The sequence below is a fragment of the Lutjanus erythropterus genome, chromosome 9, assembly GCF_056507025.1.
Source record: "Lutjanus erythropterus isolate fLutEry1 chromosome 9, fLutEry1.hap2, whole genome shotgun sequence".
Classification (NCBI taxonomy): Eukaryota; Metazoa; Chordata; class Actinopteri; order Lutjaniformes; family Lutjanidae; genus Lutjanus; species Lutjanus erythropterus.
The window spans coordinates 22723044-22749798 of NC_139325.1; the positions used below are offsets into that span (position 1 = coordinate 22723044).

General features: G+C 39.6%; 1 protein-coding gene across 1 annotated transcript; it reads left to right on the plus strand.

Moving 5' to 3' along the window:
* pitpnc1b (phosphatidylinositol transfer protein cytoplasmic 1b) lies at window positions 1-25862 on the plus strand. Its single transcript, XM_084726634.1, has 9 exons — window positions 1-619; window positions 6400-6548; window positions 10883-10997; window positions 11381-11452; window positions 14047-14139; window positions 18048-18203; window positions 21347-21410; window positions 22684-22770; window positions 25533-25862. Exons 1-9 carry the CDS (start codon window positions 572-574, stop codon window positions 25688-25690), a joined length of 942 nt encoding a protein of 313 aa, XP_084582760.1. The 5' UTR covers window positions 1-571; the 3' UTR covers window positions 25691-25862.
* The last annotated feature ends 893 nt before the right edge of the window (window positions 25863-26755 follow it).

A 26755-nucleotide genomic window follows, 5' to 3' on the forward strand; every position in this document is an offset into this window, starting at 1 on the left:
GAGGGTGGTTGAGGGGGAAAGGAGGAGGAGCGCCGAGCAGACAGCAAGGTTACACATGAGAAGTCTGAGGAGGAATTAAACAAAGCCCAGAGAGGCAGAGAAGGGGAGAGAACAGGTAGAGTTGGTTAGGTTTCAATCTTAGCTCGCAGCTAATTACTACTTTCTCACTGTGGTGAAAGAAAGCAAACAGAAACTAAAGTGAGGAAAACAGCAAACAGAAAGGGCAGCAGAAGGCGGGAGAGGAGAAAGCAGAAGTAACAAGGAAAGGAGGGAGAGAGCAGTTAAAAAAGTCTGTTCCAGGAGATTAATTGAGCAAAAGAAACAAAAAAGGGAAGAGAGACTAGGCTGAAGGGGAGGAAAGTAAGAAAACACATAGATACTCATTGACAGAGAGGTCTGGACTTAACTCCATGGATTACTGACATCAGCAAAACAAAAGGACGAAGAGAAGCGTCAGAAAAGAGGTCACTGCGGTCCAGCAGCAGAGTAACTTGTCTGAGCCCGTCTACTATGAAACCAAGTCAGCTGAGCTAGACAGACTCAAAGCACAGACACAGTTCACAACAGCACCATGTTGATGAAAGAGTACCGCGTATGTATGCCACTGACTGTGGATGAGGTAAGTGTGTTTGACTTTCCCACGCTCACATACAGAAACACACACACACTACCCTCCTGCAACTTTAATATACAAGAGAGAGGGTTTGAATTCAAACATGAACGTGTTGTTTCCACTTGTAATCTTGAAAGTGTTAATGCGCTGATAAGAAAAGTGCCAACAGAGCTCACAGACGTCCTGTGGCTGCTCTGTGGGAGCGCTGGCACATTTGGTAGTGAGGTATGTTCGGCACCGGCGGGCTCTGGCCAATCTGACGGAGACAGCGCACAACACCTGGCCAGCAGCATCACAGCTCTGCACTCTTGGAAATAGGGGTTCCAAAAGGGCTCTTCTTGAAGAGCTGAGGTTCTACCTAGGTCAGTTTGGTTATGAAGAACTTTTTTTCTGGTAGAAAGGGTTCATCAAGCGTTCTTTGGAAGACAAAGGGCTCCATTAAGAAACCTTTTCATCCAAAAAGCTCTTTTTGGAAGAAAGAGTTCTTGAAGGATTGAACCATAACATAAAAGAGATTCAAGCTCCTAATTTTGAATAGTTCTGAACATTTCCGCCAAAAGTAAGTTGGTTCCCAGCTAGAACCAAAAAAATAGTGGTTTAGCCATGGGAACCAATGTGGGCCTTGGAAGAGTTCTGGGTGGAACCATTACACCATAGAAGGGTTTTCTGTAGAACCTTTTCCCTTTTCCACCAGTCCTGAGTGGAACCATTGCAATCAAGGACGTCATCAACAGAAGGTGCTCCACAATGCACGACAGCCTGTAGAATATGACACGCCCACTTTGGTTCCCATGAGAAAAAATGCTAACCTTTCCAGGTTCCAAACCAGTTTATTTTTGGTGGAAATGCTCAGAATTGTTCAAAAGTAGGTCCTTGAACTGGAATAAGGCTATTTCCATTTTGGTGGAAAAGGTCCCTATGAGAGCGTTCTTCTACACAGACAAGCCAAAGAACCCTTCATGGTTCTAGTTAGCACCTTTATTGCTAAAAGTGTGCTTTTGTATCCAAGTTATCTCCCCATCTGGCTGCTGCTCTTCCCTCACTTGCTCTAGGACTCCAACAGCAGTGCTCAAAACTCGTCGGACTGGTTACGGCTCTGCAAAATCCTCAAACTCAAACAAAGGCATTCGGCTAGCAGGTTCATAAACAAAGGAGATCCTGCTAGAGTCAGAAAGGGTGAACAGAGGAGGGAGTTGTGCGCCAAAATGTCCTTCAAAAGGAACGTCCTCATCACCTTCTATAGCAGCGCTCCCTCCCCTTCAATTCTACCTGTTACCACAACAATGACAGTGACAAATAGCAGTCCAAAATAGGATTTACAGTATCAGTACAGGGCACACAGAAACTTGAGCTCACAGCAAATCCTCTTTCGCCTGAATGTAATGTAAGTTTAAGTGCAGCTTATTGGACGCGGCATCAAATCGTGACAGTTACCTCAGTCCAAGCCATTTACAACGTCCTTACCCACGGTTCTATTTTTTTTAAGGGAACAGCGCTGAATTTTCAGGTGTGAAATATTCAATGGGACTACTGTAACACGATACGGTTAAGCTGTGTCAAGGAATGTCCACTGTTTTATTCTGCTATGGGAAAAGCTGACAGGTGGCAGCTGGAGTTCAGGTGGCAGAGTGTGTCAGTAGGGTCAGTAGTTCAATCTCCAGCTCCTGATATGCACAGGTTGAATGTATCTTCAGGCCAAAAACTAAAACCCCAAATTCCTCCCTCTGTGTGGGTAGTACAGTGAAGTGGAGGAAAAGATTCAAGTCTCTTTGCACAATGTGTTTATCCCATCATCCAACTTGCAATGTGAAGGTAAATGTGTAGTTTTCACCTTGCTTGAAAGTTTTTATGTCTTATTGCATTATGAAAGTGAATCAAAGGGGGTTTAATTTTTGACAAAACTCATCAAAATCATCTAAGTGACAAAATACATGTTTGCTTAAGTATTCACATCCTTATAGTATAGTTCAAATTATTTGATATGGGGTTGTATGAGGTACTTGCTGCCAGTTTAGTAAGGCAGAGAGGGGGACCAGCCTGAAAAGCTAAGCAATGTACTGCTGTGGACATGGTCAAGAACAAAATGTATTTAAGCCACTTTTAAAAGCCCCACCTAAAATAACCAATATCAGTTAAAGAGTATGCTTATTTAGAATATTTTCAGTCCTTTTCTATATCTGGCTTAATATAATGGTGATTTCTGGTCATAAAAAGCTGTCTGACAGCCAAGTAAAGTTTTAGATGTAATGCACACTACAAAGGTGGACCTTTTTTAAGTTGCTAAAATAACTTTTTGTTGCTGAACCTGTCCACAGCAGTACATTGTTCAGTTTCCATGCTTGTCTCCTCTGCTTCTCTAAACTGGGGGCATGTGTACTAGCATCTAGCACCTTACACAACTCCACTTCAAATAATCAAAACTATCCCTTTAACAGGACCAAAGCACCAATGATACACCATTAGTTAAATGGAGATCTTCGCCGTGTGTTTGAGATGGTTGTGATATAAATACACTAGGTGTTTGGAAGGTATGAGTCAGTATTGTGGCAAAAACCTTCACCACAAAGATTAAAAAGTCAGGAAATAGATACAAGGAGACTTACAGTTCCACAGAATGAATCACATGTTCTGTAATGAATCAGTCATTGCAGAAACTGAACCATCATTAAATCCACTTTGATTCAATGTTGTAATAAAACATAAAACATGCAAACTTTCAAGGTGGGTTGAAACTTTTTATAGGCACTGTACATCATCCCTTCAAAGGGAATTAGAAATGTTTTATACATGATAACTATCATTTAGGGATGAGGGTAAATGTTTTGCTTGGGGGCTGAGTACACAATCAATTGCAAATATTTAGTTAAGGTTTTTGTATGCTTTTTGCACAAACAGCCTCATTTTCGCTGTCATTGTGGACAGATCCAGAGTTGCATAACAAATTCATGCCTTTGCTTTCAGCATTTTATCACGGGCAAAACAAAAACTTGCTTTGAGCTGCACTTTCTTTTAATCGTAAATTCTTTCATTTTCAGTTGCCGTCACACTGACACTGTTGAATCTCCTCCCCACTATGATGAGCTGCTATATTTACACTTCTCAGGAATTTATGACAAACTCACTGCTTGTAAACCTATCATCAGGTTTTTTAAGCAGACAGTAGGAGGAAAATACATACCAAAAGCTGCCAATGAAAGATATTTCATCTCATTACTCATCACAGCCATTCAGAGTGCATAATGGTGATTTAAGAGCAGATAAGTCTTTTCAACTTCCTGCTAAGATTAGTTTTCTGGGAAGTGAAAAAGATTCACAACCTGTTTGTGGGAGGAGCTCGCTGCTGTGTAGTCTGTTAAGTACCCATCGCTTTGATTAATTAAGTCCCATGAATACCCAATAAGTAAATATTGAATGTTGACTTTCTACAGTAATTGGAACAAGAAGGAGGAGTGTCACATTGATGTCAACAGAGTACAGTGAAGGATGGCAAACTGAAATCTGCCCTCCTCTTTCTCTCTTCCTCCCCATCTTTCTCTGTTTCTGCTTTTAATTAAAACAATGCTTTAGCGGCAAACCAATATAGGCCAACAAAATGAATTACATTATGTGGCCACAGCAGAACAGTTTAGTTGTTTACAGTATAATTTTATTGCTTATTCATAATAACTTTAAAAACAAAGTTCACCAAGTGATTTGCAATTAAAGCAAACACAATACAGTACAGAGAAACAATGCTGAGGAGGAAAAGACATGGAGTGATAGCATCAGTGCAGAAAATGAATTATTATTGTGTGAAGCATGTGATTTGTGAAACACTGATTCTGTCAGGCTGAGCTGATGGAGCGGGCCGCCCAGATGCCCAAAGGCCTCGTCCTCTTTAGAATATATACTCCCGCCTCATCAGCGCCAAGCACAAACTGGGGCCGAAGCAGAGAACAAAGTCCCATCCCCCCCACCACTAATTTAGACACCATGCATTTACCCTCACTGGCCAAATTAAATTTTGATGTCTGATACGGTCACTTGAGGGAAATCTTTATACATAGCAAGTGACTATTTAAGAAACTGAAGAGCAAATACAAGGCTTGTGCCTAAGCAGCACTGAGTAAGTGGCTGTCGAGACAAAGTCGGACTCAGCAACTATGGCTAAACCTGCTGCCAAGAGATTTTTCTGTCCTCTCACCAGCTACTTCCTCTCAGTGGATGATGGTTATTATAATTTCCTCGATGGAGTGTGCATTCACTGTTTAGACGTGGCTGTAGTTTTGGTTATTGAAGTCATCAAAATTACTTATTATGTCACCGATTCTTCAACAAGTTCAACAAGAATCACTACCCTAGATCCTCTGTGTGGATTAGGGAAAAAACTCTCATAAATGCTTGTGATGCAGAAAACAGGAAACAACCCTCAGGAATAGCAACAGCAACAAGTTCACACCTCACAAGAGCTAGCTCAAAGTTCAGTTCACACTGATTAAAATGTTCACATTAAAATTCACAGGCCCAAAATTGAAGTAGTTCGCATTCGTGTCCCCTACATGTTTCCATTTTGTTCGACAGTGTAGTCTATACAAGTCTGCCTACTTGTTGTTGGAAAACACAGGTAACCAGTCATTTACAAAAAGCTGTGAGTTTGACTTGGGTGGATGAACTTTGTGGCTGCTGGCTTGTGGACTTACCCTTTGTTAAATATTTTATGTGATTGTCATTTACTTGCACATATTTCCCAAGACAGGGCGGATGCTTCAAGTCAATGTGTCATCATGTCAGATTTGTTGCAGATGTGGCTGACATTTGGACCTAACTGTTTTGAGGGTACTTCATGCAGTAAGTGTGTCCTGTGGCTACTGTGAGTCCGCAGATAGAACTACTGTACCTGGGCAGGGATCACTGTCAACTCTATCAGGAGTTAACAATGCTCACGTTCATGTTCATTAGTTGTAAACGGATATGTTCAGTTCACTGTTCACCAAAACCATGCGCATGTTTTTAGTTTGTGCACAACACAACATTCAATAGATCAGAAGTTCTCAACCTTTCGTAACCCTAGAGCACCTTTCCAAATAAACGTGGGGAAAAAACAAAACATGATTTTAAAAAAAAATGATGTCATATTTCCTCACCACACACTTCCAGGGTTGTCTCCCACATCACTTTTTCATTTCAAAAACCAGTCCATTTTGTGTGACTGCATCCAAGGAAACGTTAGCTAGTTAACAGTGGCAAAACGTCACCCGAGGGCCAAATGATTTTGGGAAAATATCTAATTGCAATTAATTTGACTGATATTGCAATTGTGATACGATTTGAAATATCAAAAGGAATGATTATCTTACATAATTATTCTCATTTTAATTGAAAAACATTTAAATGATTGTGGTGTGATTTTCACTGGGATTTGTACCAAATGCAGATGTTTTCTAAAGTGTGCATAATATGACGTGTCGGCCAAAACAGCTCTGCAGCATTTAATTTAAAATGGTATCATGAGACACACTTTGCCTTTAACAAATATTGCGTCATTGTAAAATTGCAGTTGTCCATCTTGCAATTTCGATAATATTTTGATTAATTGTTCAGGCCTAGGGCCTACCTGCTCAGTTCTCCTTGATGCATTACCACAATCAACAGACACTTTGTGAATGAAACTAACACTGCACTCATAATTTGTCACTTTAGATTACGCAGATGATTTTGCTTCATATTTTCTCACCATGTTTTTTCCATCTCTCTCTCTCTTTCTTCATCACCATGAACCTCATCCCAAACTTCTCCTCACCCTCCAGTACAGGATCGGGCAGCTGTACATGATCAGCAAGCACAGCTGTGAGCAGAGTGGTGGGGGAGAAGGGGTGGAGGTGGTGAGGAATGAGTCAGATATTCATCCCCAGTACGGGCTGGGCCAGCTGACCGAGAAACGAATCTACCTCAGCAGGTAGAGTGCATCTCAATTGTGTTCCTGTACTAATGATGTACTTACAGTAATAATTCTGCTATTTGCAACCTGAGCCTTATCCTCCAGCTGACAGCTCCGTCATTATGATAACTGATTGTGTTCGATCTTTGATCTCTTACTTCTTTTTGAAGCTTTATGTCCTGTAGACGTCGCAGGTATCACTACTGACAAGCAATAAAACACAATTTCAACACCATCCAAAGTCCAACTACCCGCTGTCTGAAACATGTAGAGGCCTGTACCGCAGGGTGACTGTGAAAATGTTTTTGTGCCACGAGCTCATCATCAAGTAAAGCCTTCAAGTGTTCTGATTGTGTAACGACAGACTTCCAGCTGAGAAAAACATGTCCACGTCATCCTGATGGCTGCAATTACAGCATATGCGGGACTTTTTAGACTTATATTTCCCTTGTAGTGTTGGAAATCTGTCTGAGGGTAGTTCAAGGTTCAAGGGGCTAGTCACACTATAACCACGTGTTCCTGAAAAAAGCACAAATTCTTATTATATTTATATTATTTAATAGTTTATTGTAAATAATAGTTGTAAGCAGATATAAAGATATTTTAAGTGTTTACTGAGGGAATAGTCTAATATTCCTGGCGAGATGAGGAGAAGATCAATACCACTCTCATGTCCGTACGTTAAATATGTAGCTGGAGTATAGACTATATAATAAATAGTGGACGGACCTACCAGGTCTGAAAAGTGACGGTAATGCATTAGTGCATTAAACCTGTATTCTTTCTAATGGCCAGAAGGGGGTGACAACACTGACTTCAAAAAGAAGATTGTATGTGCTCAAATGGCAAATTGACCTTATTTTTCACCTGATTTTTTTACCCCAGTAATCATTTTCATAATGAGTTTATGGCCTCAATCGTTAGTTTCAAGTCTTCTCCAGTAAAATATGCAATAAAGTTTGTAATCAAGGAATCATTCTCAGTGAGCCCATCCAGAACAACACCTCAGGCTCATGAAATTCAGATTCAACTGTCAAACTAAGCACTGCTGATCACATATACAAAATTGTGTTGCTACATTGCCTATTTCTTGCCTCAAATTTTCAGAAACATATTTTAGTGTACTGTTACTGTAGCTGTATTTCCAGAGGGTTTGTGACCAAGGCAGACCACCAAGTTTTCCTGCTGAACAAACGATTCAAAAACCAAACACCACCCCACTTGCAGCACGTCACCCACCAGCTCCATGCTCTCGTCCAAATATGGTCACTTTTGGTTCCAAAAAACCAAGATGGCAAAGGCCTTAATTCCAAGGCTTCAAAATGGTAATCCACAGATCAAACAGTGACGTCACAGTGGACTGGCTCAGTTTGAGCGTAGCAAAAACAGCATACCAGCATCTCTAAACCTCTAATTAATACGTTACATCTTGTTTGTTTTATCTAAAAAAAAAAGTATTTGCTGTTTTATGTGAGGCTGTTTGCTGTGTTGTTTGTTGGATGGAAGAAGTTGCCAGGCAACCAGCAGAGACACCAGAAACTTACTGCTTACACCTCAGATATATTCCAGCAGTAACCTGGCATCACCAGACAAATTCACAAATGTGAATTAGGCAAGAACTGTTGGGTTCAAAGAGGGAGGCTGTCCTTCCTAGGGGGCTAAAAAACATTTTCCAGAAAAGTCAGTGTATTAAAATAGAAAAATATTACAGTTGTTAGCAAAAGATAGCACAAAATAAAAGCATAAAGTAGTCTAAATGTGTGTGTTTGGGTTAAAAACAGATACAGTAGTCTGAGGGAAATTTACAGTTTTTCCCACTCTTTTCAGAAACTAATAGATGCCATTGGACAAACCTGTAGTCTTAAGTTATATAAAACTCAATTACGCTGTCTTGGCACAGCTGTTCAGTGTTGATGGGATCAAATAACATGATGCTGATCCCATAGACATCCGCGAAATGTTAGAAACTAAGCAAGTAAACTAAGGCAGGGGCGCCTTTTTCTGAGCTTTATCTGAGGGGAGGCTCACAGTCTCAGACTGAAAACCCCGGGGCTAATGTCTTTGGACACGATGGGATGGATCGACAACCAATCAGAGCAAATGAAATGTGACCTACAAGCAATCAGAGAAGCAGAGCGGCTGCCTGATCATGATCTTTCTTATATTACAGCTAAACAGTACACTAAAATATGTTTCTGAAAACATTTGGGTTAACAGGCAATGCAGTCACAGAATCTTGATCCATATTTGATCGATACTGTCTAGTTTGACAGTTTTATCTGAGTTTCAAAAGCCTGCGCTGCATGGACCTGCTGACTGGACACATCTGGACTGACCCACAACCAATCAGAGTAGTGAAGCATGTGACATACACTTTTCAAATCTAGGCTGTCACACATTGTATGGAACCTGCCCAAAACTTTAAAAAATGGTTGTGATTGGCCCAACCAGATACATGGCTGGTAGAATCCTGTCTGAATGGATGTCATAGTGTGTTATAATCCATTTATGAAGCGTTTATATACCACTTATAAACCCCAAATAAAGGGTGTTAAAGTGCTACCCAAGTGATTTGTGAATTTGCTTCAAGCTGAAGCAAAAGGGATTATGTTTTTTTCCAGAATGATTTAAACACAGCAGCAGATCTACAGTCCTCAAAGTAAACAAGACAGCATGTGAGAAATGTGACTCAAATGTTGTAACAACTTCTAAGCCGCAGGAATGTATGACACCAACGACCATGTCACTGTGCTGAAAGAATGTTTGTTTGCTTTGTCCTCCGCGTGACAGTCTATTCATCAATGAATTGTAATTATAGTGACAATCCAGTCTGAAAAAAAAAAACAGCCTGACATCTCATTTAACTCTGAATTCAATTCCTAACCCTAAACTAACCTCACTCATTACCCTAATGTAACCTCAACTCTCATTCTAATCACCACCATAAACCCAAGGCCTAATCCTAAAATAAACTCTTAAAGAAGTAAAGAAATGTTCTCACTGTGGAGGATTTTCCTAATCTTTCTGTGCTTGTGGGACATTTGGTCCTCATTAGTAAAGATATGCTGGAACACACACACACACACACACACACACACACACACACACACACACACACACACACACACATACACACACACACACACACACACACACACACAAGTACAGTGAGTGCAAAAATGTATTCTACCTCAATCATGTTCTGACATGTGACCTAGAAGCTACAGTAACAATTCATCACCACAGGTGTAATTGGGAATGAGTCATACAAATGAACGCTGTGGCGAAAGTAGCCTACAGGTAATCTGGCTATAAATGGCACAAAAACCACTTAGGATCTCTCTGTCTTCTCCTCTAATCTCTGTCTCTCCCAATCTTCCACTCTCTGATTCTTCTGTGTTCCTGTTTTGCAGAGGTGGCAAAAGTACACACCTTCCATACACTTGTAAAAGTATAGACCTTTTAACGTAGAAGTACTGATTCAACCTCTTTAGTCAGGTAAAACTGAGAAAGTACAGGCTCTGAAATGTACTCAAAGTATAAAAGTCGCCCTCTGAAGGACATTTCTACCAGCTGTTTTGGTCCAAAGTTAACTCAACCTCACCTGTTTCCACATGGTCAAGTGTCCCTCACTTGTCTGTGTTGTCTTGTATGTCTTTTTCCATTTTTGTTTGTATCATTATATCTTTACTGTAGTTTTCATCATTGTTCATCTTGTCACATCTTTTACTTAATTTTTGCCTTGTTACATTTCATACCGTTATGTCTTGTTATGTCTTTCACATTGTTTTCGCCTTGTTACATTGTTTTCCTCTTGTCACATCTTGTTGTCGTTCTTCCTCTTGTTACATATTTTATGTTATTTTCATCTTCATATATCTTTTATGTCATTTTCATCTTTTAACATCTTTTCATCCTGTTATGTTTTGTTACTTCTTTCATGCCGTTTTTCTTCTTGTTACATTTTTTTACATCATTTTTGTCTTGTTACATCTGTTGTCCATGAAATACACTGATGGCTACAAAGCGATTGCCTTTTCTATATAATATTTTTCTGTCTATTTATTTTGAAATTGGTCTTGATGTTAGGAAGGCACCATGCAATGATGCAAAACAAATAGTCAATATTTCCCCTTAGATGCATTAAAACTTAAGTAACAACCCTGTTTTGAACATGTAAGGAGTGGACAGTTCAGCTAATCGTGTAAAATGTGGTAAAAGTACGTTAAACTAAAGTGTTGTTAGAAAAATAAAAACTCAGGTAAAGTACAAATACGTGAAAAATCTACTTAAGTACAATAATAAAGTATTTGTACTTAGTTACTTCCCCTCTCTGCTGTTTTGCTTTCCAGTAAACTGCCGTCCTGGGCCAAAGCATTCGTCCCGCGATTCTTCTACGTGACGGAAAAGGCCTGGAACTTCTACCCGTACACCATCACAGGTGTGTGTTTAAGTGCCTTTGCTTGTGTTAAACATCAGGTTCCTTTCACCTCAATGCATTATACAAAACTTATTTACTTTTAACAGCTGCTCTCCCAAGTGCCATCAAATATTTAGCACTATGTATGCATGTATTCCCCTGTGGTAATGAGTATATGTGTGTGTGAGAGCAATTGCTAGCTCATGCATGTATGAGTAACTAATTCTGTTTCTCCCTTTCCATATTGAACGTCCCCGGTGCTGCAGAGTACTCAGTAAGTATTCTCACACATCATTTACTGTACATGAATGCAACAGAGCTCATCTCTGCTTCAGTATCAGTGGATCTAATCTGCAGCCTGCTTCTCCCACTCCCTCTATCTCTGCCCTCAACCCTTTTTTCTTCATTTTTACCTCTCGTCACCCCGTAGGTATCATTCCTCCCCAAGTTCAGCATCCGTATTGAGACAAGATTCGAGAACAACAACGGCGATAACGATAATGTGAGTATGACGGAGCAAGAGCGTGGAGGGGGTGAGGGGAGATGGAGTGATTAAGGGGGAGGGGGAGAAGGACAAGGGGGAAAAGAGAGAAATTGCAATTTTCTCCGCAGCACAAAGAAAATGTTCATCAAATTGATGTGGCCATTACAAGGAAAACAAGCAAAGCACAAAATGCAGTATTGGCAGATCTATTAACCAGACATGCAACGGCCCTGAGCATGGCTGCCATACCGCATTTAGTCCAAGTCAAACACACATAAAACCAGACACACACACACACAGAAATTCACAAACAACTGCAACTCTATCTGGCCCTCATGCCTGCGCTTTGTAATCAAGGAATCGAGTCAAGTAACAAGACCCAGCACGTCAGAATATGGAGATCCAGAGTTCGGCTAGCGCAGAGAAATGTGGTGAATCTTGTTTCATGTCATGTACGTTTGTAGTTACAGGTTGCTCAGGTTTATTCCAAACAAACAGAGAGCAAAACATGATATGGACACATACCACAGAAGCTTCAAGGCTCAGTGGTGGAAAGTACTTGTACTTTACTTGCATTTTTTCTTTTCATTCACCTTTATATCTCTACTCTGCTTTTTACTGCACTACACTGATTTATGTGACAGCAGCAACCAAGAGCATATAAAATTTAATGTTTTGTTATACACAAAAATACCTAACAGTATATACAATGAGAGATATAACAATTAATTAAAATTAATTGGCAGCTATTTTGATAATCTTTTAAGTCCTTTTCTTTGGACATTTCATTATTCCAGCTTCTCAGATATGAGGATTTGCTCCTTTTTCGAGCTATTTTAGTTGTGGGCTTTTTTTGTTTCTTTTTTTCAATTTGTTGCAGCCATGTTAAAGGGATTGTTTGGATTATTTGAAGTGGGGTTGTATCAGGTACTTATTGGCTGTCGGCACGCCCCCAGTTTGGAGAAGCAGCAGCAGTATTGATATAAGAAGCACTGCTGTGGATAAGGTCAGCACAAAACATATTTTAGCCACCATCAGTTTAAATATATGCTATATTTATAATATTTTCACCGCTTTACCTTGTCATCAGCCAGCCTTTCATGACAGGAGACTGCTGTTATATAAGCCAGATATCACTCTCTACAAACCAACCAGACTTCAGTGTCAAAATCAGTAATTTGACCTTGCAGAACACATGCTGGGTGTTGGTCTACAGCTAACTCAGATTATTAGATTAGTTTAGTTTCACCAAAGGTATAATAACACAAACCGTAACACATTGAGACAGCGGTAGACCAGCAACTCCTGTCTTCTATAAGGTAAAATTGCTGTTTTTGCAAAAGGAGTCTGGTTGAGTGAGATAATGCAATATTTGGCTTACATAACAGCGGTTTCCCATCGGAAGAATGGTGACAATACTCTAAGTATAGAGTACACTTAAAATGATATTGATGTTTTTAGATAAGCCTATTTTAAGTGGCTAAAATGTGTTTTGCCACTCATGCTGTCCACAACAAGCTTCTGTGCTGGTGTTGCTCTCTGCTTCTCCAAAGTGGGGGTGTGCCGACCACCATCTGCTATAAGTAATTCAGGTACTTATAGAACCTCGCTTCAAATAATCGGAGATATCCCTTTAAGGTGTTAGATTTTTCAATATTTTATAACATTTTTCACACCAATCCATCAGAACAAAGTAAAACAGTAACATGCTGCTTATTCATAAAAGCATTAGTAATAATTATCTAATGATAATACTAAAACAGTCACGGGGGGCATTTTACTGCATGTTAAATATTTATTGTTTTTGATACTTTCACTTAATTTTCCTGGTTTACTACATACTTTTACATTTTCGATGCAGAACTTTTACTTGTAGTAAAGTACTTTTAGAGTCTGATATAAATACTTTTAATGGCTTTTAGTACTATCACAGTCAAGGCTCTCTGGGTCTCTGAATGAATATCAACACCACACAGAAAACACAGAGAGACAATAACAAGGAAACTGTGAAGAGTGTCGTGCCCTGAGCACATTGTAAAAAGCAACACAATACATCCAGATAATGTAACACATTCCATAAGAGGGAGTGAGACCTTGACTAGACACAGACCAACAACAACACCACAGGAGCTTGGCGGGCTATTATCTAACCGCGGATTTCTCTTATTTGTTAGTTTTCAGCTGTGAAATGAACAACGTCAGTGGGGCATTAGAACAAATTTGAAACAAGGTCAAATAAAAGTGCTCTCTCCCAAGCTTCCCTCTGTTCTCTCTCAAGGAAAAGTGTATTCCACTCTCATAACTCTTCTTTTTCCCCCTCTCTTCTAATATCCCCCATATGTCCTTGTTGGGTTTTTTTTTTTCTATCTCCCCCTCCTCTGCTCCCTCTGTCTGTTCTCTCCTCTCTCTTTGCTCCAGTGTGATTTGCTCCAAGGGCCTGAGGGTGGGATATAGTGAGGGGTGTTATGGTGTGTGACCTCAGTTTTCTACACAGTTACTCATCCACTCTCATCCCGCTCTCCACTGAGTGACTGACTGTATGCGTGTGAGAGTGTGTGTGTGTGTCTGCTCTCATTACACTGTATGACCTCCCCCCATCTGTTTGGCTGTAGGTGTTCGGGGACATGCCGACCCCGGCGGAGAATGTCAGTTTCCTGGATATCCTGAGTGACCCTATACCTGAAAAGCACTACAAAGAGACAGAGGTAAATACTGCACTGTGACAGGCACACAAACATGCACGTACAGAAAGATGAAGGCAAAAACAAATGACTTATCAAGTCTATTGAGATTTTGCAAAGGAAAAACTGTATGAGTAGATTACTGGAATTCAATCACGTTTGAAATGTTTGTTACAGCAGCAGAACATGGTTAGAGTTTAGCGTCTAGGCTCCGACCTCATCACTCCTCCAGATATGTTTACATAGAGATATCGGGGAGTCTAGAGCAAATATCTTAAACCTCCCACCGGAGCCTGGAGGTGGATGCTGCAGTGGTGGCGGGGCTGAACGGGCAGCAATACTGATGCAAGGCAGCATTGCATTTACAGGCAGACTGCTGGGAGAAGTTAGCCTTCAAGGCTGCCAGAAAGCCTTGAAGCCTAACTTCTCCAATGTGCACAGGCAAAGGGAGAGATGGGAGATGAGAGCTTAAATAGAACGTCAAACTGGGATGGTGTGTTAAGTAAATGACTGTGGAGAGCAAGACACGTCACGTGTGCGTAGATGAATTCAGTGACCGCTTTGTGTGTTCCGCCGTCTAGCGTCACGCCCATTACAGCAGTGGCACGTCATCGTGCCTGTCACTCGGTGTCTGCTGGTGAAGTCTAGGCAGGAGCCCAAAATTTTTGAAACTCTTGTGATATTTTCTCATTGTTTGGGTTAAAATGATCCCTCTTGCGAGATATTTCACAGGTTGAGGGTTCCCTTCCAGACATGGTGTCTGCTGTAGCATGCTGACTGTGACAGCAGCATGAATAATTGGATTGATGACATTAGACAGGGGCCCTCGGTAACTGGTGAAGTTACCTTTTTGGATGGCGATATGTTCTTCAAATGTCACGTAGTTGTTAGGTGTTGATTGTGACAACAGCCAGAAATAGATAAAGGAGAACAACATAAACTGGACCACCTCGGCACATTTAAGTAATTATGTAATGTGTAAAATAAACTAAAATATATATATATAAATTATATCAGTTCATATTTTTATAGGCATTGAAGTTTTCAGGTATTCAACATTTTCAAGAACAAAGTCCTATCCTTGATCCACTTCTGGCAAATGTCCAGTGAATCTATATAGAGATTATATATAGAGATTACTTATTACAGCTTGCATTTAATTGTGCGCATACTGTAGGAAGATGCCACTGCAGAAATGATAACTTGTTTATTTCCGGTTCTTCCCCAGATTCGTCTGTAGCAATGCAGCTCACGTAAGGCAGGCATCACTTCATTAGTTAGGCATTTTTGGAAATACACTTGATTGAGTGAGAAGATCAATGAATGCAGTATTTGTCCATTTCTGTTTGTAAATGCACCATTCAAAGTCAGAAAGCAGAGGAGAGAGGTGAAGACAATAATGTAACCTGGTCGCTACGTTTTTATTCAACATCACACCCTGTGCATTATTGGCTGTGCGCTACACACCACTGCCCAGAAACATCCCGAACACAGAAAATAAGAAAACACATGCAGAGTGCAGGTTCTCTGCAGATACACACACTACCAATCATATCTAGTGGGTCATAGGTGTGATTGAGAGAGATTATTGTATGAATTGACTGATGATTTATTTTGTATGAATCTATACATTGTTTGGAGAAGCAGAGAGAAGTCCCAGCACACACGCTCAGTATTGTACTGCTGCAGACAGGGTCAGCAGAAAAATGATTTTAACACACCTATCTAAAGGCCCATCTAAAATAATCAATATCCACTCAATTGTTTGCTATATTTAGAATATTTTCACTGCTTTACCTTGCTGTCAGACTGCCCTTTACTCTGATACTACACTATCTATAGTACTTCTTTATTCCTATGCAGAGGTGTGCCTACCTGTGTAGCGCACTGTGCTGCAGACCAGCAGTCTGAGTCAGATTTACAGCAGTTTCTTGAAAAGACAAGAAATACAAGCAAATAAAAATGAGTGATTGACAGCAACAACAAAAGGTCTTTCACTGTAGAGACGAGAGGTTACCTTTGTGAACCACAGGACACAGAAGAGAAACTATTACCAATGGAGATTTGTCTTAATCATCTTCAGAAAAATGATGACTGCAAGCGCAGAGTTTGTGCCAGTCTTTTATGTTGAGTGTTGATATCTATACTGCCCTACAAGGGAAAAAGGCAGAAACTTCTCAGAGTGCAGAACTGAGAAAATGGTTTAAGGTTTTCTTGTTGTTCAGCCAAAACAGGAGCAGGCAGATGATTGGATCAGGTTATTCTATCTATATAGTAATCCTGAGCTCTACTGACCTTTGACCCTTATTTGGAAGGTACTGTGTTCTGCCTTTACAGAGCTTACCAAAAAATATTGGGTCATAACAAAACAAAAAGGCATTAACTTCACTTTTATCTTATCACTTTAGCTTTAAAAAGCAGAATAATGACAAATATGTTAAAATCCTTAATCTGATAATAATGTACATTGATATTACACCTTTTACTGCTATTATTTACATTATTGTTAATATCATTCTTTATTCATAACAATTATTATTATATTAGAGTATGCTTGTAACTTTTAAAATCAAAGTAATTCAGTGGTTTGGGGATATGTCTAAGCATTTGAAGCTACCAATATTTCTATTCTAATAAAATAAAATTTGAATTTTAAAAATAAAAGGCAGTATGCTGCAACAGAAAAAATATTGAATACTATCAAACCTTTTCTGATAAAATATGACACCGGTTGCTTAATTTTAATGCAATGCATTTTCACACCTGGGATCAGAGTTATTATAGTGGTGAGTCTGAGAGTTTTTTTTTAAATATTTTTCTATATTGCACAGCTATGAGGTAGGGGTGGACAATACCACAAAATGTGGTTTCAATCCAGTACAAGCAATAGCTGGGAAAGAATCACCAGTATCAATACTTTTTTATTGTTAAAAGCAGCTACCCTCATGGGAGCGAATATGTCATAATTGACTACTTCTCTACTTATGAATATATTACCACCAAATAATCTGCCAAACATGAGCAATTTCTCTTTACTATTCTCTGGTTATTATTTAATTACACGCATGTTTAAACACAAGACAGTTTTTAATAAATACATAAATGTTCATTATGTGAATGATCACTGCGTGCATGTACACAATAGCAGCAGATATGCAAATGTTGCAGTACTCATGTTAGTGAGCCCCACGATGTCATCTAACATGTGACAGAACCTTTTTTGGGGGGTATTGATCCTATTGATGCTAGTATCAATACAAGAAGTTGGATTTATCTGGTCACACCTATGAGAGAGAGCAGATAAGCATATTCTTAAAATGCAGGACTCGTCTTAAGAAATAAGGGTTTGTGATGCACATATGTGGACAGCAGCACACATCTGCAAAAACAGACCTTTTTCCTTGTTCAGTTTGGTTTACTGGCTTGTGGTTTTGCTTCTGAAAAGAGCATAAATCTGTCATACACCCACACGCCTCCTTTAAATCTATCTTCATTCCCTCTCCGCCAAGGTTTTACACTTCTTTACTCCCCTGAAGTCTTAAGAGACAAAGGTCACTTCACAGATCTGGATACACAGCAGCATGCAGACAAGCACACGTCAACACCGATGCTCATACATACACAAACACACAAAAAAAAACTGCAAACGCACCAATAATCTCATAGATGAAGTGAGACAGTGAGAAGAGAAAATCACCAACACTTTCCAATCACCCTGTGGTCACAGATGCATAATGTGTGTTATCACACTTCTCTCTTATGGGCTGTGTTGAGCAACAATCTGCTTGCACCTCCACACACATATCCTCTCACACACACACACTTGCAGTAAACATATCCACATCCATAGTTTGCCTCTGAAGATGCCTCACAGGGCCAAAGTTTCTGCAGACTCAGCAGTAACGTATAGACCTACTGTTTGCTCTGTGCAGGACCTGAGTCGCTGGCAGTCAAGTAAAACCGGTCGAGGGCCTCTGGAGAAAGGCTGGAGAGACGAGCACCAGCCCATTATGTGCTCCTATAAGAGGGTGCAGTGCAGCTTCGAGGTGTACGGCTTCCAGACCAAGACCGAGGAGTTCATACACAGAGTGAGACAGAACTTTCTTTTCCCATCATGCCTTTCCTCTCTGCCGATTTAAAGAGGTTTGGATCAGGACAGAGCTGCAGCTACCAGTCAGTCAAAAGAGAATCAGCTGCCAACTATTTTGATTATTAATAAATTGTTTCAGTCATTTTTCAAGCAAGAATGCCAAACATTTACTGGTTACAGCCTGATTTGCTGCTCCTCTTTGTCATTTATGATAGTAAATGACGAGTCTTTGGGTTTTAGACTGTTGTTTGGACAAGAGAAGCAATTTCCAGCCATCAGTTTGGTCCCTGGAAAGATATGATGTCATGTCTTGCATTTTATAGACTAAACAGTTCATAATAATGAAAATCGCAGCTCTAGGTCAAGATATAATCTGTAGTTAATGTTACAAGCCCTTAAAGGTGGAGTACAAGTTGGAATAATTTTGACTTTATAGCCAATAGGACAAAATAAAGTGCTTTGCTTCATTCAAACATTGATTTCAGAATGTTGGGAGTCTTTTACTTTCTAAAATGATCCTTCAACAAACTTGATTGGTTATTTGTTATGTGTTGAATTTTGATAAAAAATGATTCATTACCACATTAATGTCCAGACATTAGTATAATTACCAAGACCGTTGCCAAGAAGGCTGTTAGCCTCAGATGACCTCTGCACTGAGTTTAATGTAATCCACCAGTAGGTCAGATTTATCAGGAAACTGGCTGTATGTTTTTACAACACAAAAAACTGCAAGAGTGCCTCTGTTATTCTGCAGCAAACTGAGCAAAGGTTTTCCAAACATCCCCCACAGTGGAGGTTGATCAAACAAGTTAAACTGCTGATAAAAAAAAGATCACTTTAAACACATTTATCCTTCACAGTGAAGCAAAGCAATGACGCATGAAGTAAAAACCAAAAGCTGTAAAAGTGAAACTAGCAACACCCTTTCCCAACATTTTAACTGTAAGGTGTAATGCTGTAAGCTTCAGGCAATTTTACTTGTACCTGTAAGTAGATCTGGTTTGCAATAAAACAGACAATACAATCACAATTTCACAGACGAAGACAAAAACGTGATACAAGTACTCAAAGGCTCCAAGGACTTAATAAAATTAAGAAATAACAACAAAAACCACTTGAATAACTAACCAAAAGAATAATATAAAATGAACGCAAGCTAAAATAAATACACAAAAAGTCATAAAACATTAGATATTACACTACTGTCTGGAAATTAATGTGGAAATAATTTATTTGTACAAAATTCAACACAGTCAAATAACAAATAACCAGTCAGGATTGTTGAGGATGGTCATTTTACTGTAGATCTACGAAGAAATCAATGCTCTGTTCTTCTGTTACAAACAAAGCAAACATTTTCAAAATGTTTCTCACAATTGAGGTCGATCAAACAGGTTGAACAGCTGATTAAAAGAGCAATTAAAACGCATTTATCCTCCACAATGAAGCAAAGCAATGTTGCATGACTGAAAAACAAAAAGCTATCAAAACAAAAGTAGCAACGCCTTTTTTCCCAGCATTGTTACTTTAAGAAAGATCATTTACAGGAATGAGGTTTTAGTTTTGACAAAGGGAAAGTGCAAATAAAACCGCTGAGATAAGTCTCTACTTATCTCAGCTATGATCTGATTTGTTTAATGTAATTACACAAAGGCATCGATATTATTTTGATAGTGACGCATTGTAACATAATGCCAAGTGTGCCATTTCACACCAAGGTTATTATAGTTTACTCAAACTAAACCAAAAGCTAAAACTGTGTTTGAAATAAACATTTTAGTTAACTGGAATAAAAACTAGACTTTAGAAAAAAGGAGAACTAACTTAAACAATATTGTGTACTTAAAACTCACTAAAATTAATATAGAAAAACACAGGAAATGTATGTAGTGAATTTGGTCAAATTAGTTAACACATCAACCATGAGGAGTGAGATTTGAGTCAAATGCCTTCACAAAGTGTTGTGTTTGTATGGTTGACACATATTCTGAACTTCTTAAATCTTGCCCCTGAAAAATATCCCCCATATTGTAATAAATAAAACTAATAGTGTAACTAACAAAAACACGGAACTACTACGACACCAAACACGTCACGAAAAGTAGCCGCTCGATAAACGTGTAAAGAACCGCCATGATGAGGTTTGTTTGCTGATGCTTACCCTCTTATTTTTAACGCGGCGTCACCATCAGGGAGAGACTCACTGTCCTCAACATCATCCATTATTAACGATCCCAGCGACTTTGGAAACTCTCCGTAAAACTCCATGTAAGTCCATGTAAAACTGAAATAGAGTCCACCTGCAGACCGCAGCCAGCCGCTGTCCAATAACTCCTGACGGGTGGAAACTAGTCGACGCTTCGTCAAATTAATCCGAAGACGAATAAAAAAAAACACCGCCGCGTCTTTCTTCGTAAAAAGCTGCAAAAACTTCTCTTTGTGAACTTATTCTTCACCAAAACGACCTGACAGCACAGGACACGCAACTTCACTCTTCTGGTTCACAGCGGGGTCAATAAAACTGATTCACAGCTGGCACCACACTCATACCTGTCCCCCCCTAAACAATGACAGGTAGGAACTAATTAACTCTTAGACAAGAGGGACATGAAGAAGAAACTTAAATACTACACATGTAAATGTTAAATTAAAATACTAGTTAAAATGCTGTAAATGATAATGAAATAATTATCATATTTAACACCATTTATAATAGTAAACTTAATTCTGCAAGTCCATAATAATGTTGTGAAATTATTATACTGAAATATACACAGCAAACTGCACAGCTTAATAAGGAACACAAAATCAGTAAAGTAACTTACTACAATAGTTAACTATGGTTAAACTTGTAGCACGAAACAGCAACAATGATTTGTTACATTTAGAAAGTGACCATCCAATGAAAATACAACATGTTTTAAAAGATATTGGCATTATTAAGTACTCGTATATGTAATCGGTATCAGCAAGTACCCAAATGTAAGTACTTGTACTGAAAAAAAAGTGGTATCAATGCATCCCTACTAAAAAATTAAACTGAAAGGAACAAATTCACTCTGGAATCTAACTGAAAATAAACTGAAGACAAAAACACAAAATAAAAATGTTTTGACATGTTTTTGTTTGTTATTTCAGAACATCCGGGACATTCTCCTGGTTGGTCACAGACAAGCAGTGGCGTGGATAGACGAATGGCACGGTGAGTCAGAAATACAGTCACAAAGTTAAAGTTTGCTGCTTTATTAAAGATACAAGATCAAACTTTCAGAACAAAGCAGTTATAATTGTTGTACAGTGGAAACCTCTTTTTAGTGATCATGTCTGTCCAGGTCAAATTGATCACTCTAAGCGGATGATAATTTTTTTTTATTTTATTTTATTTTTTTTTTTATTTCTTCAAATTTAGCACAAATGACCATTTGGACTCAAAGATGAGTTCATTAGATTTTGGTGGTCAAAGGTCAAGGTCACGGTGACTTCACTGAGAGCATTTTTGGCCACAATTTTCATCAGCTAATTAGGACAAAATTACACACAAATACCTAATAGGATGAAATGATGAGATGATGACATTTTATATCCAAAATTTCAAAGTTCAGCTTCACTGTGACGTCACAATGTTCAGCTCTCTATCAAGGCTCTGTACTACTCTGTAAAAATAATCTGTCAGTGAAGACAGCATCTTTCTCTTTGGAAATTATTCACTGGAAGACTGACTGAAGACTTCACTGTAAACATTATATGAATCTTGACATGGATGTAAACTGTTACTGCACTGGATGGTGGAGACAGTAATTCTGGCTGGATCACTGACAGCTGACTTCTCACTTTTCTTAACCAGCCACAAGGGGCTGCAGGTGATTAACGGCTGCTTCAGTTGGAACGAGACAGTGTGTGTGTAGGTCATGTTAATGTTGGCAGAACTTTACATTGTCCACTGGTTGCATCAGGCAGTTGTGGTGGCATTGCAGTGGGTGCTTCACCATCTGTTGCCTGGCAGGGATCTGTGCTCAATTGAGGGCATTCTTCAAGTCTGTATAGGGATGATTCTGTCCCAAACTTTGTGATCCACGTAAGCAGTTAATCACAGTAACTATGATCACTATCAGCGGTTTCTAACTACTCCGATTCCAAAAAAAAGTCAGGATGCTGTGTGAAAAGTAAATTAAAACAGAATGCAATGGTTTGGGAATACTTTTTGACCTACAGTCAATTGCATACAGTACCAAGGCAAGATATTTAATGTTCAAAATGATAACCATTATTGTTTTTTGTTAATATACACTCACTCTGAATTTGATTACATTCTGTTTTAAGTTATGTTTTACACGACATCCCAGCTTTTTTGGAATCAGGATTGTATGACTTTACCCTCAATATACACCCTGTGAAATTTAATACATATTTCATACTCTGTTCTGATGCTGTGTGTGTGTGTGTGTGTGTGTGTGTGTACTTTGCTTTCCCCACAGGGCTGAGTTTGGAGGAGGTGAGAGAGTACGAGCGGGCGATGCAAGAGAAGACCAACAGCAAAGTCAAATCCAGCCAGAACAACACAGGTGAGGTTGCAGCTCCTGACCTGCACTGTACTGAAATACCACAGAGGATTGGAGGTGAGACAGACGGGGGGGAGGGAGAGAGAAGGAGAGGAGAGAGGATGCAGCTGGATGTGAGAGCGGTGAAGGTAGAGGGAGAGATAGAGGTGAAAACAGGAGAGCAGATGAAAAGAGCAGTAAGTTTGAGGTGTATATTTGTGCTCCACGGTAATTATTGCTGCATTTAATTTCAGCATAATAAGCAGGTGAATACAGCAGGAGATGTACCTACAAAGGAGAGAAGCAGAAAAAAACACTGATTCTTCATTTTTAGATCATTAGGAATTCATTTTGTTTTTATTCATCCTGCTTTCCATTGCTGCCAAATGGAGCTGCAAGGATTAGTCGATTAAACGTACAATATGTAGGTTCTGCTGCTAAGGGTCTCTCTCAATTTAAAACAAAACAAGACGTACTTTTTGTTGTTGCTTTCTTCATTGTTAAACAATCATCATTGCAGATAAAAATCTTTCTGACATGACATCATTTTGGATGAGGTAGTATACCTTTTTTTCATGTCATGTTTAGTTACGTTCAGTCACATTTGTCGACTTCCTTCCTCACTGTACATCGTTTCCTGTGTTTTCCTGGAAGTTAAGCAACTAGCAGGCAGTAAGAAATGCATTGTTACGTTTTCTCTGCATTTGAACTGGGGCTGCACAATTAATCGAAATTTTAGCAAAATCACAATATAGCTTTCTGCAGTTTTCAAATTGCAGGAGGTGCAATGTTTGTTAAAGGCTAAATGTGTGTTAAAAAAATTTTTAAATTAATGAATGTTGTGAGGCAGAGATGCCTGTACTACAAATAAGATTCTGCAGACTAAAGAAAACATCTTCATTTGGTACAGATTCCTGCAAAATACATAAATAAATAAATAAAAATTGGAAAAAATCACACCATAGTCATTTTAACAAGTGTTTTGGTCAAAATAAGGATAATCTCAACAAAACATCAACAAAATATTATCAATGGGCCAAACAACTGATTAATTACTCAAAAATGATTGACAGATTAATCAGAAATGAGAATAATAATAAGTTGCAGCCCTACTGTCACTAGGGTCTCACAATTCTCCAAATCCACAATTTGACTTTTTGATTTTAGGGTCATGATCAGGGTTCTTCACTTTGAACCAGTTCCAAATAAGAACGACTTTGTATCCTCTTTAAACACTGGGGATTCAGACTCCATTTTGACGTGGCCCCTCAAAGAATTAGGATTGAGAATCGTTAAAATCCAACCCTGGTCATGATTGGACTGGGTTTTTCAACTTTTTTTTTTTGCGCTGACGGTTATGCCATTATTAGATGATCAAGTCTTGATTTGTAAAGATCAAAAGATCATTGATTTTCTAAAAATATCTATAAAGAAGTCTATTGTATCAAGTGTATCAATATAATAGTCAGTAAGCTATACTATGACGGAAGTGACAGTTAGACAGGGGTGGAGTGTAAAAAAAATTCTGGGAGAATCACCGATTCTGCCTTTGATTTCAATTATTGAAACTGAAAGCCTGTTTCAATCAATTTTTTGATTCGATATTGAAATTGTGACAACTCTGGTCAACACACTGCAAAATAGCATGAATGAATAACTCTGTAACGCTAACAGGCTCGAGCAGAGGCTGGTTGCACCACTGGTGCGTTCGCTGTGCCCTACAAGTACCCAGATGGCTGGTGTACATCTGTGGGAGAAAAATGGAGAGGGAAGAGCAGTCAGGAGGCATTTCACAACACAAGGAGCAGCGAGCGGCGAGGAGGGAGCGACAGAGGGTGTATGCCCAGAGAAGGACGACAGAAAGACAGATGTAAGGGGGGGAGAAGAGTGTAGGCTGGCTCATGAAGTGATAATGCCGCTGCGTCGCTCTGATAAACAGTGTAATGCAGCCACCTGCTGAACTCTCCCCATCAGCAGCCCTCTCAACATAAATAACCAGCCATTGCAGCACTTAGCTGCAAATGTCAGCCCTGGTGGGGGTCTGTGTCTGGGCATATGTGTTGTGTGTGTGTGTTTCGTGTTCATGTTTGTGTGTGTGTGGTCACCCTGCCCCCTGCTGGTTAGTGTGGTGAACCTCAGCTGGATGTGAGAGATATCAAAGGTAGAAATCCCAGTATGGCCTGTAGTATCTCACTGCCTGTGCTCTGCCTCTGTGTGTGATGATGAGAGACATCAAGCTGCAACAAATCTGCAGTCATTGCTCAACCTGCTGCAGCTCGCTGCACCGCCATGACCCCCTGCAGGCTGAACGCCGCTACTGCGCTCATCTCTGCACAGACCGAATAACAGTTTTCATTTCATTCATCTGCTGTAATAAAAGTAAATGGATGTCATTTACTCCAGAGAGGCTAATAAAACATCGGGTGTGTGAGCTGAATACCAATAAGAGATCTAACTAATGTGAATCTTAAGTGTACGATACAGATCTTAAGTATACTTCAATAAATTGGAAACTCAAACACGGCTCAGTTTCTCCTCTTCTCAGTGCCTCTTTTGCTTTTCTTCCTCTTTTATCTCCGTCTTGTTGTTTCTTTCATGTCATGTGTATCTCATTCTTTCTCCATCTCGCAGTCTCTCAACTTCAGCTTCAATTTGCTTTATTGGTGTGACACGTGAAATGCATTTGTGTTGTCAAAGCGAATAGAGGAGAATGGTGGATAAAGGAAAAGGGAACAATTAAAAAATCTCCCTCTGTCTCTCTCCATCTATCTTTTTATCTGTCTCAGGCCCACCGGCTGCCTCTCGTCCTGCCTTCTCTCGCTCCATCTCAGTGACAGACGAGCGCTCCCTGAAGAAGATGGGAGTGACGACCGCGGCCATGTCTGACCCCTCTGCCTCCTCTGTGCCACACAGTCCCATTCGCCTCAACTCTACCCCAGAATGATGCCGCGAGCGCAGACGTACACACACACACGCACATTTACAGTGCATACACACAGAAACCAAAGTCAACATTCAGCAGAGTCATGTGATGTTATTTTGTCAAACAGTAACACGCTCACATGCAAACAGTGACAACAACCTCATCCTAAATGGAACTGTTCGACATTTTGTGGGGAAAAGCAGATTCAGAGTCAGATGAGAATATCAATACATTAATATCTGTATGTTAAATAAAAATCTACAGAGGAAGAAATCATACTTTATTAATCCCTCCTGGTGAAACTACATTTTTTCACAAACACCTCAAATAATCTGAACTACCCCTTTAGCTGTTTCCCCATTTCCAATCTTTGTGCTAAGCTACCTGGCTTCTGACTCCATATATACCATACAGATATGAGAGTGGCATTAATCTTCTAATCTAACTCTCCAGCAGTCAGTGAATAAGTGCATATCTCATGTCTTTTACCACATGAATATTTATTTGTTCTTACATACATGCAGCTGCTGCATGTTACAAGCAAACAGCTGCCACACAAATGTACAAAAAACACACAAGCACTCTGTCGCCTACTCAAAGACAGTTTCTACTGTGGCCTTCAAAAGTCCTTCCAGTGTATTCACCAGCCGGTAAGTGCGGTGCATTTCAACGCTTTCTCTCAGCTCCGCGGCCATAGCGGAGCTCACCAACCACCAGCAGGGCTCTCCGATTGTTTCCCAGCCCCCGGCCAGCAGCCTACAGACAGATGCATAAGGAGTTTAATAGAGTGGATCTAATGAGAGAGCAGAGGAGAACTGGGGAGGCTGTCAATGCAATGGATCTGCTCCTCTCTCCACCTCAGCCAATAGGTCAGACCAGGTGTATCGACAGAGGGCAGCGAGGCGTTGTATTGGTTCCTTGATCGCTTAGCTGAGAGCTGCAAATGGGTCAAGCCGGGGATAAACTTCAATTACGAGTCAATGATGTGAGCATTTATAAGACTATTAGCTTAATTTTTTATGAACATTTAGAGGAGAACGGGTTCTCATCATCAGGGATCAACGATGAAATAATATTGCTTTTGCC